The 14,870-nt window shown below is 41.7% G+C and overlaps 1 protein-coding gene across 7 annotated transcripts in view; it reads right to left on the reverse strand.

Annotated features, from left to right (window-relative positions):
* The window catches only part of Satb1 (SATB homeobox 1), a 94,071-nt gene that overhangs the window by 59,745 nt on the left and 19,456 nt on the right, over nucleotides 1-14,870 (reverse strand). For 3 of the 7 annotated variants that reach the window (XM_076915398.1, XM_076915396.1, XM_076915397.1), the window contains exons 2-5: nucleotides 10,500-10,744; nucleotides 6,713-6,889; nucleotides 5,830-5,956; nucleotides 4,942-5,065 (exon numbers count right to left, since the gene is read on the reverse strand). In XM_076915398.1, coding sequence (XP_076771513.1) covers nucleotides 4,942-5,065; nucleotides 5,830-5,956; nucleotides 6,713-6,889; nucleotides 10,500-10,710 — 639 coding nt within the window. In that variant the 5' untranslated portion in view covers nucleotides 10,711-10,744. Of the gene's footprint in view, nucleotides 1-4,941; nucleotides 5,066-5,829; nucleotides 5,957-6,712; nucleotides 6,890-10,499; nucleotides 10,745-13,238; nucleotides 14,790-14,870 lie in introns of those variants that run through there. The other 4 variants (XM_076915399.1, XM_034521688.2, XM_034521687.2 and 1 more) reach the window with 4 other exon arrangements.

Consider the following 14,870-nt stretch of genomic DNA (forward strand, 5'->3'; position numbering starts at 1 on the left):
CAAATCTGAAAAATTTAACTGGCCGCTAGACCCAATAAAAATGCTAAACTTTAACTCTGGTCTTCAAATCAAAAGGCCATCGTAAGCTCAATCACACATACCAACTCTGTAAATGTGAGGCCCTGAAGGGGAAGTGACCAGAGCTGAGTGACTCTGGACCCTCCCAAATATAGCCTTATCCAGCAGATAATCCTACTCCCAACCTCCACCTCTATGATCTAAATTATGCCCTTAAATATGCCCTAAATTAGGGGCATGAAACAACAGTCCTTTTAAAGCAAGTCGACACACAAAAAACAAAGGTACAAAACACATGTGAGAGAAAATAATCCCAAATTAGAATAAACACAGTGGACACCCTAAAGCTTATCAGAACTCTAAGAAAGGAGGTGTGCCGTGGATACCTGGAACCACCTTTGTGTGTGTGGCCAAAAGAGACCCTAGGTTTAGCTCTTGGGCTCTTGAGTGGGTAATTTCTATACAATCTATTGTTGCCATGGCACCAATCCAAACATTCTGGGCCCGAGGTTCCTCATCTGAACATGGGGCTAGAATTTTCTGCTACTTAGAATGACAGAAATGCTGGGTACATCAAAAGTACCACAAGAGTTAACTACTCACTACATTTCAGCTACTAAGAAAGAAGCCTGACACAACGGCAGCCTGTCAATATGTTTTAAAAGTTTAATATATATTTTGGAATGAACAAGTGTATTAATATGTGAATACATTTCATAGTCTTATGTGAAATGTGATATATGAATACTGATGATATTCTTAGGAAAGAATATGACTATTAATATTTTAAAATTTAAGAAACATGTCATTTCAGTCCATATTAACTACAAAAAAAGTACAGGTTTAAAAAAAAAAAAAAAAAACATTTCTATATTAATACCCTAGGTTTTAACACAGAAACCCAAGTGAACTCTAAGTTTATCAAATGCCTGTGAAGATAACTCTCAAGGCCCAAGGAGCCAATCTACTTACAAACTCAGTGTCAGGGAGAGAATGTATTTCACTGTGTGTTTTGCAAGCATCTGATACTAATAATTTTAAAATCCAAAATTTCTTGAGATGCTGTCAGGAAAAGGAGAGCTGAAAACTCACTTCCCAGGTGTGATTTTTATAAATGGAATGTTCAAGCCTATTTCTATGCCTTTATGAATTGAAAATAAAAATGACAATTCTCATTCACTCTATGTAGGACTTGGCTTGGAGCTCTTTTCTCCAGGTTTTAAAAAAAAAAAGAAAAAGGAAGAGAAAACAGTCCCAATTCCTTTAAAACTGTGGAAACTGTGATGTGTGTGTGCACTTGCACACCAGGAAGTGCAACGGAGGAGGGGAAGTTAAAAACATGTGCAAAACAGACTGAAATAAAATCTCTCTCAGGAATATCTGACCTCTAACATTTCTAGAAAGAAACATTAATTAGGCAGAAGTAACAATTGACCTTTTACTTATGGTACCTTTAACAAAATAATCTGTTCTTGTACCAATGCATGTTTTTAATCTAATGTTTGATTGAATTCCGTATCTAAAACTCTAGGGAAAACAAGCATCAAATCTAATGTCTTATTGTAAATCAAAATATTTACTTTTATAACTCCCAATTTACATCCTAAATCCATAACCCTCAAAAGTTTCATGACAACAGGCTTTTTTGTTCCGGAATCAGACTGTTTTCTTCTGTGTAGCTGCCATTCAGAATGCAACAACCGACCTATCTAACCACATCCACTGAAGAACGCAAAGGCAACAACAAAGCATCCAATCTCAGATCTATAATGAGCTAAGCATTTTTAACATCCTAGAACATTGCACAAAAATAAACAAGCACGTGATACACAGAACTTAATAAACACATGTCACTCTGCTCCGGCAGATTTATGGGAGGAAAGAACTAACAGAAATCAAAGCATGAGCTGTAAATCAAGCTACATACCCACTTACAGAATCTCTCTGCAGCTGGAGAAACCCTTAGAAATATCAGAGTAAACACTGTTGCATCAAAACCAAAGCACGAGTTGTAAAGAATCGACACCTATTTTTAACGTACCACTGTGCAAGAACACAGAGTGAATCAGAACTCAGATAGGTCATTAACCAGCACCTTGACTTTAATCTAGAGGGACACCGGCTCCCACACTGTTAAAGGAGGAACCAAGGGAAAGAGAATCCCTTCTGATTCTAAGATTCCAGGTTCAACTGGACATCTGCTTAGCATGCATCAGTTAATCCTCCAAGTGCTGGAGGCAAGGCTCACTGAGCAGCCCAGGCAAGGACTGGGTCCTGGTAAGACCCAATGCTATTCCCTCTACTGGCAATAGATTTTCAACTCAACACACTATTTAGAAATCCTGCAGCCACACTTCTTACTGGAATGTTTTAACACAGTAAGCAAAACCCTTAAGGTGCATACAGTAAGATATACCTATTAAACATTATACTACAGGTTTTGACAAGAATGAATTAAAAATTGCATCCGAGGCATAGACTTAAAGCACTTCTGGGTATCAGGCTGCACATGAAAAGATTTTATTTACTAGGAATTTTCAACATACTATTTTTATCACCAAAGATCAAATACAGGAGAAAGGGGAGTTTTGTCAAACTCAGTGTGTATTTTGGGCATATAGGTCTTAGGAAGCCTTTACCATTCATCTTTCCTAACTTAACCACAAAACCAAATGTGAAGTAGCTAATAATGAAAACACTCTGAATATCAGATTCATGGACTCATTCTAGAGAAATAGATGATGATGTTGCAGAATATGAAATAACTTCATTTGGAGTTCAGTCTTTTCAAAATACTAATTTCAAGTATCTGTTGCTTCTGCTAACATATGCATGATTATTTCCAGAGATATTTTTGGAAAAAGGAAGACTGCTATTGTAGCTGGGGTTGCAATTTCAGCCTAGGTCAGTCACTTAGCTATGGTGATGGGTCCTCTGGCTATACAAGGCCATGTTTTCTTTTGAAGACTGCTTTTTAGAAACTCACCAGTGTACCACTAGCTCCAAGACTAAGCCTCAGATTCCCTTTTGTCATTCAGCTTACTGTGATAACTGCCTATGCTCAACTCATTTCTCGTGGTAGCATTAAGCAAATCCATAATTAATATATCAGCTACAAGAAGGTGGAGTTCATCCCTCACTGGCTGAATGTGACTGTATAATAAACACATGTACCAGATCCTCTTGTCAAGCTCACAGAGACCTTGAGTCTTTGCCTGAGATGACTTCCAAAATCAGTAGCAGGACACTGGATCACATGAAGATACAGGGTATTGCTACGTGGAGTATTTGGAATTCTGAGTAACAACATGGTTCATTCTAGGTCAGCCTTCTAATTTTCAAATGCTAATAACTAGGCAACATGCTCTCTGGAGTTGTCTTCACAACACGGTCCCAGAAGTAAGTTGCTCTGCATCACTGTGCCATCAGACTGACTTAACTGTTGTAGATTCATTCATTCAAATCACTTTTATTTTCTGGTTATAGATTCACATCCTCTCTATTTCAATGGTGAGGACAGGATAGCTAGCTGCTGGTGAGATAAATTAATTGATTTAAAAAAAAAAAAAAAAGTTTGGTTGCTGGGCAGTGGTGGCACACGCCTTTAATCCCAGCACTTGGGAGGCAGAGGCAGGCGGATTTCTGAGTTCCAGGTCAGCCAAGGCTACACAGAGAAACCCTGTCTCGAAAAACCAAAAAAAAAAAAAAAAAAAAAAAAAAAAAAAAAAAAAATTTGGTCTCAAAAAAGAAAATGAGCATTTAATAATACAGAGAGTCTGTGCAATCTGTGGCTATAGCTCAATCTAGAATTGCTCCTGTCCTAGAATTGCTAACTAACATCAAAGCAGAACTGCAGGCCTACAATGGAGCAAGGCTAAACGCAAGGAATGCTGGGAAACAAGCATAAAGCCCACAGGCTTCCTCTTATGGTACCCAGGAATGCTCAGGAGCCTTGCACAAAAATACATGGACAGAATTCCTACTCTCCAGCATCATAAAAACAAGCTCTGAAACACTTGTCACTCCTGAAGTGCTTATACAGAGTAATACAAGTTCAAAGCACTGGCAAACTAATATTCATAATTACATCTTAAACTTGAATTAAAAGAAAACTTTAAATAAGCACTCCAATTTTTACTGTATCTTTTAATGTCCCGAGCAGAGGTGAGGGCAGAGTGATGCTGTACCACACTCTGTGGTGACTATCAGCTGAATGTCATCAGAAAGGATGTTTGGTTTTAAACTTGGCAACAACCTAGAGTTCCAGTCCTTTACCAAAAAACCCAGAAAATGAAATTCAACAATAACAAATCTGTCTCATTTCAAGAAGAAAAGGAGTCCATTTTTAAAAAGTGAACTAATTCTTCAAAATTGGTTGTGAACTCCAAATGGGCAATAATTATGGACCTTTTGTTCCAGGAAAGAGATTTCTTATATTTATAATTAACATACATACATAATTTACAATTATTTTCAGCAAACACTTTCTCATTTTTTATAATAGAGCAAGCACCCTATAATGGCACCATGATTTTATATAGCCAGCATTCGGAAGCTATGCAGAGTAATGCTGAAAACTATCATCCCATAACCCAAATGAGAAGGTCCTAGCACTGAGTCCACCTCAGAAAGGCTCAGAGTATTCAGAAGTAGACCTAAGAACGAGCCAACAGAGTGCAGTGTCTTCTGCCAGACTGCTTTTCATGGGTACAGTCCCCACCCCACCAAGGGAGAAAGGGCATAGAAAACTCTGTTCAGAATGAGCCAGGCAGATTTTCAAAGGTCACCAGTGGTCAATCACTTAGCATTTTAAGCAAATTCTTGCTTCAGATACCAGTTGCTGGAAACCACGAATCCCCATCAGATCTCAAGTGGTAGCTTGACCGTAATGTCTTATTATTTATGACACGCTATGCTGAGTACCTGTGAAAGGGGGCACTCCTTGGCCAACGAACTCTGATTCATATCTTTCAGTAAGTCCTTCAGAGCATTCCTTACTGTGGTGTGCGACCATTGTTCAGGAGGCAAGTCTTCTAGTTTGGGGCAACTATTTGAGACACAGATTAGAAAGGGGATTATTACAGGATTGCATCCCGCTGCAGAACATTCCTTTAAGACAGACAGATTTCATTTTGCGCATCAAACAGATGCATCTGGAGATTGCTCTCGGTCTCCTGATTGTTCCGATTAGTTAATTACTTTATACAACACATCTGCTGTATCGATGCATGAATTATACATCAGCTGCCTGTGGTGGCTATTTTTTCATGTTACTTCTACCTTCCTGCTCTGATGCGCTTGGGAAGACAATTTAAGGTGTACTGCTTTCTCACAAGCCACCGTGAAAAGCATTAACGTATTAACTGATTTCCTCCCATGACTCCGTTCACACGAATCAAAATGGCAAAAATACATATATAAATAAATAAGATCATGGCAAAGCGAATAAGGCATTCTTTCACAAAATGTACACAGATGGCACTGTTCATGATATGCAAAAATATTTTTTTCTTAAGTAAACTTTATGTAAAATGCCTTCTTGTAATGCATCATTTAATTGACTAAAAGTAAAAAGTCCTATCTTTTGATAGCATGCAAAAAAAAAAAAACCATAAATTTCGGGGGAGGAAGTAGATTTTAAAGTCATATATTGAAGTTAGAGAAAATAACAGAAGGGGTAAAGTTACCAAATTAATTTAGATTAGCATGTCTCAAAAACTGAGTAAATAAAAAAACACAAGACAGCCAGAGAAGCTTTACGTCCACACTGTAGAGAGCACATGTCCCCTTAGAACGGCTGCCTGGACTCACCTGTGTAACTGGATTTTGAGAGTTACCACATGATATACATCTTGAAGCATATCTGCCACTGTGGCATCAGGGGCATCTGTCACATACGACAGTGGAACTGGATTCCACTTCCCAACCTGGATGAGCCCTAGTTCAGAGAAAGAGGGACATGCTTAGTGCTGGCTCTCAGGCCCAGCAAAAGACCATTGAGCTCTTTCTGTATTGCCCCCACCACAAGCAATATTGTTACTTCACTTTGAATGATTCCCTTTCCCTCAAAAAGGCAGGTCAATGAAGATGTTCACAGCTTAGCTTTCCAAATTGTGAAATTATGTAAATGACTATAGGGTTGTTTATTATTTTGGAAATAAATACCAATCAATAAAACCTATGCATCAGGCCACAGTGTCCTTACTTACAGGAAGTTCTAATAAGACATAGCCGAACCGGTTCTAAATGGCTTTATGATTTAGATAAGACTCCCTATTGCAGTGGGAATCAGCATTGAAAAATACTTTACAGCCCATAAAACCATCAGAAACAGAATAAAAGAAACAGAACTAGATATTCAGTCATAAATGCAAATTGACTCTCAACAGTCCATCTGCTCAAATACGCTCCTCACTTCCTTGTGGGTCCTCAGTGGAGCAGATTATTAAGGTCAATAAGCATACTAATGATTCAGCTGAAGTAATTTAAAAAAAAAAATTTACCTCGACATTCCACATGAGCAAAATGTGTGTTAACTAAACCAAACCGAATTAAGCCAATTTTTAAAGCCACAGTGTATAAGGAACCAACATAAAACACAGGCTGTGGCTCTTTGAATAAAATATTCCCTGCTTTGTCTGAGAGGCAACCCGGAGGACCAGTAACTTCCCAGCCCCACAGATCCATCCTTTACCTTTGGCTTGGGCAGCAGAGCTGTGTGAATAGCCTAGAGACAGCAACGCCATCTCTATCAGCTGGTTGAAAAGCATATCCTTTCTCACCAACACAAACTCTGCATGCTCCTCCTTGCAATCATACTCAATGGCGTTTTCATAATGTTCCACCACGCAGAAAACTGGTAGCATGGTTCCTATCAAAAAGACAGAGAGAAAGATAGAAAACCAACAATCTTCAGAAACAGTCTGGAGGGAGGAACACCTAAGCTATGAAAATAAATCTTCACCACAGTGAGAGGAGCCACAGAGCTTCCCAGGCAGTCTGGGGAGAGACACAGGCACACAGACAAACATGCAGTCATTTACTGTTTAAAAGTTGCACAGGAAAGACTTGAATTTCCTTTATGTGTACCTGCTCTTAAGGTAACATGGGCTCGCCATTCATTTCAATAGTACATCTTCCAAAATCAGTGAATGCAGAATTACTTTTCTGATCAAACAATAATGCTGACGAGAGACAGATAAGTGTCTGGTCTGATTTGTTTAACTGCTACACAGTACGCAACCCACTGCACTTGTCTTTGTAGAACCCACCTTCTTCCTGCAGACACACTTCTGTTAATAATAGGCTTCACCTGCTTGTGCCCAAATTATCTGACTAGACAATTATTTTTCTGCCTGGTTTTCAGTATTTCTCTAACTGGTTCCATAAAAGGAACACAAAACTTAACCAAACCGATGCTCATAGACACTGTTTGAATGCAGAGTGAACAAAAACCACTTCTAGCTACAAATACCCATTTCATCTACCTAGGAAAAAGCTATGACGGCAGCCTTAAGTCTTTAACAATTTCTGCTATGGTAAAAATGGCAGAGTGTGAAAGGAAAACTGCCCTTACTGACATACACCAGAAGCACAGACCGCAGGGGATCTGCTGTTTCTCTGTTGGCTTTCGTTCACCCAGTGCACCAAGTCAGTGGCACAGGCCACATTACGACTGGGAAAGAGGCTTGGTCCAGAAAGCAGAATCCACCTGCAGTGGCACTCAAGGTATGAACGCAGTGCTCTGTCAGACTTCCAACAGTTACAGGAAAGGGTTAAAAACAGATGCATCTGAACAGTACTGTGGCACACTGCCAGGAGAGTATCATCTTTAGCATAAATGATGACAAGGGTTACTTTAACAGGGCACCCAGGATCCTCAATTAGTTCCACAGTCTCCCTGCCTGCATCGGCTCCATACTCTGGACTTCTACTGGACTCACAGAACCCTAACTTCTGAAGGTGTTAGCTGAGCATCCACTGCTGCTGGGTATTTCCTCTTGCAGAGAGGCCCTTTACAAACCCTCTATTTGCTTGTTTCTACTGAACAAAAGCCGGCCATAAAACAGCTACATCTTCACCATGTGTGCCTTCACCAAAGCTCTGTGAACTGTTCACAAGAGATTCCAGCTCTGACAATTAAACCCCTTTAGGTTTACTTAGAAAAGCTCACAAACTCGTTCGGAAGTACCAGCAGGCTAGGCATGAAAAACAAGCCGCAGAGCTTGCCAATATTCTTGTCATTCATTCAGCTGTTTTATACCAGAGAGAGAACCCGTCAGGGATCAGAAGAGAACTTGGGGAGACCGCAGCAAAAATAGCAATATGCAAACTGGTGATTTCTTCCTTGGCTTGAAGGTATTTTGGCAAAATCTCTTAAACAAATAAAAACACCCAACCCCTTTTTCTGAGTGCTTTCTCAGCTTAGCCACAATTTTTATCTAGCACCTGTCAAACAGAAACCAAGCACATGAAAAATAAGATTAAAAAAAAAAAAAAACCTCCTGTGTGTATTGAGCACAGACCCTTCTAGAATTAAACTGTATTTTTAAGATACGTAATTTTGAATGTAATACATTTCTTAAAGCCTTTGAGCAGGAGTGAGATGACCATACTGTAGCGCCTCGCTCCTTCTCACTACTGATGTCTGTGGAGTTGAGTTTGCAAGCCATAAACATATATATTGTTTTTTCCTCTCATGGAATCAAACAGAGGTGTCGAAGAGGGAGCAGCTTTTCAGACCTCCGCTCTATGAAATAACTGAAACCTTTTCAAACCACTGAAACATCCTGGATTGACTCTGTGTTTAATTGATCAAATTTAAAGGTGCCTTATAGATAATAAAGGTGGCTGCGATACGGTAGCAACAGGATCATCTAATTACAAATCCGGTGCTAGATCTTCTCGAGAACTGTCACGGTTGCCCTCCTGTCAGTGGGAGTAATGTTAAGCAGGAGCCTTCGCTGGACTGCCTGATTATTCAAGCTGGTGTTTGGCTAGACTTCCAACTACTGCAACTCCATAGCCTTCCTGCATTAGAAAGAGAGCACTGGTCACTGCTGAAAGCTAAAAATACCACATGATTTAAACCTGAAGGCAGTCTTAGAGGCTTTTGCTGGAGGTTTATGAGCCTGTGTAAACAGCACGGCTGCCATAAGGAGCAGGGAAGTCTGTAGAATCCTTGTCTAAAACTGTCCTGGCATTAAAGTTTGCTGTGCAAATATCACATAATACCAGAGACAGCTGAAATCTCCTATTTAGGAATTTATGGAACTTGTGTGTTTGCAGGCGTCAGAAAGTCTTTTTTATAGAGCCTCAGCACCACACAGTACAATATTAATGCACTCTGTTTGAAAAGCCATAATAAATTATATTTTTAATGCTCTTACCCTGGCTTAAAGATGCATACATTCTTGGCAAACAATCAATAAACAGGGTAAGCATGAGAAGAGGCCAAAGAATTTGCTGAAGGGCTGTTTTTCCATTTTTAATAGATAAAGATCTAACAATACGGACTGCTGTGTCTGTTTATTTCAGGATCAATATATTCTTTGTTTTCGCCAAACCAAGGAAAAAAAATAAATGACTGTATGATAAATATGATAAATGTTATGCATCAAACACAATGAAATTCCTCGGCCTCCTAACTTTCTCTGCTTAATATTCGTGCTGGGTAAAACATGGCATTATTATTCTTTGCTTAGCAAATGCAGGAAAAAAAAAAAATCTGAATCCTACATGTTATTCAATGACAAAATAAAGCCCCTGTGAGGCACACAGGATACCCCACAGGAACTGACTTGTAGGCACAGCGATGTCTTAACACAGGCAAAGTTGTTACAACTCCATCCGCTTAATATTGGTAGAAAATCACTTGTTTGTATTTTTTCCCTTTATAAACGTGCCTAAATCTTCCTTCCCTTCACCAAAAATACTCAAAATTAAAAACCAGAATCAGCAAGTTGGTTTTTTTTGTTTAACTGTTAAATAATAACTTTGCTCTACAGAAGATAAACCACAATAAGTTACATCACAGATCTCTGTTCTCACGTGTCAGGTCCATGTCCTGAAATCCCCTTATAGTTAGTAATCTCAGGAAAAGCCTATGGTGATTCTCAGAGAACCTCGGTCTCTTACCCAGGCTTAGTTCAAACAGCAGCCACCTGCACATTTTTTTTTTAACTGCAGCAGCATCTACCAATGGACCTTGTGTAAACGAAGACCATGACACTTAACTCAGACCTTTACTATCCAAATATTCCAGTGCTTCCAGTCTTAAGTAGAAAGAGGCACCACTCAAAACCAGCGCGCATGCTTTCAAAACCTGACTGACACCACAGCCCAGAATGCCATTTAATTTCCCATCAGAAAGAGATCTAGAAAGAGAATATTCCCAGCATGTCCCAGCCCTACACCTCCACACAGGGTGGCTTTGGACAGACAGCAAGCAGATTCCCCGGATTGGATTAGCAAGTATTTACCTTTCCTAAGGTTGGTTTTCATGAGATGGCCCGAGTGTTTTAAAGGCACGCCCTGCATCTTTCCACCTGTGCTCCCAAGCCTTCCTCTTCCTAGCGGGCTCCCGTTCTGCTCCAGGCGGGCAATCTTGGCTGGTGGGCCCTTCGGATCACTCACATTGTTAGACATTTCTGAATGCTCTTTCCCCTGAGTTGCCTCGTTCAAATGATCCATACTCAGTCACTGTCTTACAGATCACCTGCCAGAACTGGAAAAGAAGACGTTATCAGTGGGTGGAGGTCTATAGTGATGCCTGCCCCATACACGTCTTATCCCTAGACAGTTCCCTCCACAAACACATCTGGGCAACTATGTAATGATCTACAAGACTGTGCTTCTATATAAATCAACAGAAGATTATGGAATCTGTACCAATGTCTATGAATTAAAAAGCAATTTCTTACCTAAAACTAGGAGTAAAATGGGCTTACTTTCAGAACAAGGATAACCACAAGATAAAAAGAAAATAACAAATTATACTCATGTACTCTCAATTTTTAAAATTAAAAATTCATGACACACTGATTATAATACTTTTAATAAAGAGGGGCAGGAGGACCAGTGTAAAGGGTTTCTAGTGCTTACACTCTAACACACATTGCGATCTATGCTACAAATGAAATCCCCAACAGAGCTCCACAAACACCCAAATGCTTTTTAGCTTGCCACTTAGTTTAGGAGCTAAGACAGGGAAAAGTTTTCTACTATCTGAGTTTCAAGAGTTCCGTGCTGTTAAAGATCTCAAGCCTCTGATCAAACATGTGACTGGATCATGTCACCCCTAAGCGCACTCTTAACGCTATGAAGGGCTTCTTCAAATGTCTTCTGAATTTAGCAAGACAACTTGTTTTTTGGAGTTAAGATTTTATTTAGGTGTCCATTGCTAACTGGATGCTGTTAGTAATTTAAATAGCAAAAAACCCTGAAAATATGAAGCACATACACACACACACACACACACACACACACACAAATCCTCAGTATTGACAAAACACAGTCTCTAGTAATAAAAAGTAATTAGTATGCAAGAGAGTTAACAGCATAATAATTTCAGAAAATGTTAATTTTCAGTTGTATTAAATATTAGACTTCAATTTTGAATACTGTTCATAATAAAGCAATTGGTACAATATACTGAAGTTACTTCTAAATTACAGTTTTAAATAGGACTATGTTGTAAACTTTCATTAGCCTTGACGTATTGGTGATATTTAGGAAAGCCAGAGAGAATATGACATCACTTTTTCCAGCTGGCTAGTATTTCGAAGTATCTTATATACTTTTAAAAATAAGTACTATATGCAAACTCTTTCTTTCTGGATCAGATGAGATCCAGTTTGTATTAGCATGGCTTTTCTGTAAACATTTTTTTCCTCTTACTAAGTCCATCCTACTTTGTCCTATATGATCAAGAAATGCGAACAGGCATGTGATCTGGGGGCTTAAAGGAACCTTAAGAATGCCAACCCAAGAACTCAAAAGTTTGAGAATAATAATAGTTATTTATCTTTGTACTCGAGGGTGGCACGCTAAGAACTGAAGGCTTACTCTTGGTCAAGGCCCCATATGTTTTTGGTTTTGAGGTTCATTAGCAAGAAATACATCTTTTTAAAACTACTTTTTATCAAAATCACTCTTTCCCATTATATTAAGCTGCAGTCTGAAGCCAAAATCAGAGTGATGATTATTAACTTATTCAAAACACTCTTTACGTTTCACGTGGATCATAATGCAAAGCTGATTTTTCCAAAACTGGTTGCCTTACCCTGGAGCAGAAGACAAATTTTAAAACATAGGAATGGAACAGAAAAAAATTTAACCCTTGGGGCAACTTATGAAAAAAAAAATAAAGGGGACAGGGAACTCATAACAGATTCAAAGTTACTACTACATAACATATTAGGTAATCAGGAGGCTCTGCAGCACCATGAGCTGCAAAAGAAAGAGATGGACTTCCATTTAGTTAATATACTGACTGCCAAAACATCACACACATCGTAGAAAACTGTATTTTGAATACACACCTAAAGCATCTACTAGACACTAAGCCATTCTCTAAAAGGTTTGCATTATAAAGCAAGATTACATGCACATAAAACACTCAATTTAACACTCCTTTAAACTCTATGCCAAGGCAAAAGTTCACCAAACCTCAGGTTAGAGCTGAATCCAACCACTGGCAACAGGCCTCCCTGGACAACAGCTGGGACTAACTGTGGTCTCAACCAAAGCCCAGCTCAAGAGTCTGAGTTACATATTTTAAAACCCATTTTAGAGCACTGTATGGCTGGCACCCAGAAAGCAGGCTGCTTTCCCCAAACCCCATTTCCCTGTCCATAAAATAAGACCACAGAGGATCCTTCCTGGAAAGAAGCTGGTGAACTCCATTTCAGTAATTATTTCTTTTTAAAAGCAGAAAATAAAAGCACGAAATTCTGATTTTAGTCAAGTATAGGTTTTTTCCCCCCCTTTTCATTGTGAGATCCTTTTCAAGAGTTCCTCTTAGGGTCCTTTCCTTGCCTGACAGAACCCCAGAAGCACATTTGAAGAGCCTGTGCCCTTATCCATTCCATATGGCCGGCACGATCCAGGCCAAGCTTTCACTGTGACCTTTTAAAGAGACAAAGAAACAAACTACTATCTAGCAACAGCAAAGCTGCAGTTTTACTGAGTGAAATTAGCAAAACCGACCTGAAACTCACCACTTCAAAACTTGACAGCATATAAATAACAAAACAAAGGAGATTTCCTTTGCAGCCGGGGTTCTTGAAGTGAAGTTCAAGACTGTTGTTTTCTATGTCCTTTTTATTATTATTATTATTTTTTTTTTAAAAAAGCAGCAGACCTGAAGGCGACTTCCCCTGAAATTGTATTATTTTCTCTTCCCTTACCCCCCGCCCCGCTAGGCGGGGGAAGGGCGAAAATAAACGTCTAGAAGAGTAGATATGGGAGGAGGGGGTAAAAAAAAAGTCACAATTCGAAAAACAGCATAGCTAGCTTGTAAAATGTCTAACCTCGGAGAACGGGGTTTGGAAGGGGAGGAGGGGAGAGTGGGAAGTAGGGAGGAGGGAGAAGGTAAAATTGATCTGACAAGTGATTCGTGAGGGGGGGGGGGGAGTCGTAAAAACAAAGCGGAACCCGTTAGGAGCTGTACACTGGTGGTACTGGGGAGGTGGTGAGATGAATTTCTTTTAAAAGAAGGGAAAAAAATCACTGCGGACAAGGACCCCAGAAAGGGTGGGGAGGGGAATTAAAAAAAAAAAAAAAAAAAAAAAAAAAAAAGGTACCCTCGCCCCCTCCTCCTCCTGAGCTCCTGGGAGAGCGCGTAAAGTCGGCTTGGTGTCACCCTCGCCAGACTCATCCGAGACCCGGGAGCTTCAGGGAAAGGCCACCTCGCTTTCTTCCCAGCCGCCCCCTCCCCCTCCCCAACAATCGCGACTGCGATTAACAAACCTTAAACTTTTTCCCCACCGCCTCGCACCCCCACTGAGGGTATCTAGCAGGGGCCTGAGAGGATGAGGGGTAGAGGGTCGTGCCAAGAGCCCCAGGAAGGCACTAGGAGGCCACTTGGGAGGCCGGCGTCACCGACAACAACCCCGGGGACCCTCTCCCAGCCCATGGACGCGGGGACCCGGAGCGCCCGGGAGCATCGACGGGGAGGGAGGAGTAGGGGGGGAGGGGGAGATCCGAGGGCAACCCCGCCGCCGCCTCCTCGGCGGCCACTCGCTCCCCGCCCCCTCCCCCCAAAAGTCGCCAAGCTCTCACTCAGCCCGAGTCGGAGGTAAACAAGGAGGTCGACAATGGCAGTGGGACTTGGGGGCGCAGTCGCCGCCCGGAGGCCCCCCAAAACTGATGCAGAGTTGCGCGGAGGGCGGCGTGTGCCCGGCTGCAGGCGGGGTCCCCACGCGGGCGGCGAGGCCGGAGTCGCCGGCGGCCCGGGAGAGGCGCGCGGGGGTCTGCGCGCTCGTGTGAGCGCAGCTCCCCGGACGGCTGCCCGTCGCTCGCTCGCTCGCTCGTGTCCCCTCGCGGCCGCTCTGCCCCCATTAAACCAGGAGTTGACTCATCCCGGCCGCGGTGGCCGCTGCCGTGCCGCGCTGGGCTCCGCGCGTCCTCCCGGGCTGCAGCCCTCGCCGCCGCCGCTGCTGCCGCCGCCGCCGCTGTGGCTGCCGCTTCTTCCTCCTCCTCATTTTAATGCGAGGCACCGGCTGGCAGCGCAGCCTCCTCCCGGCCGCCCGCAGCCTGCTACCCCGGCGGGGCCGCCGCGTCCCGGGCGCGGGAGGGGGAGCGCGGGCGGCGGGGGCAGGGTGCGGGAGGGCCAGGAGGGACCGGGCTCA

This window comes from Arvicanthis niloticus, chromosome 17, assembly GCF_011762505.2.
Source record: "Arvicanthis niloticus isolate mArvNil1 chromosome 17, mArvNil1.pat.X, whole genome shotgun sequence".
NCBI lineage: Eukaryota > Metazoa > Chordata > Mammalia > Rodentia > Muridae > Arvicanthis > Arvicanthis niloticus.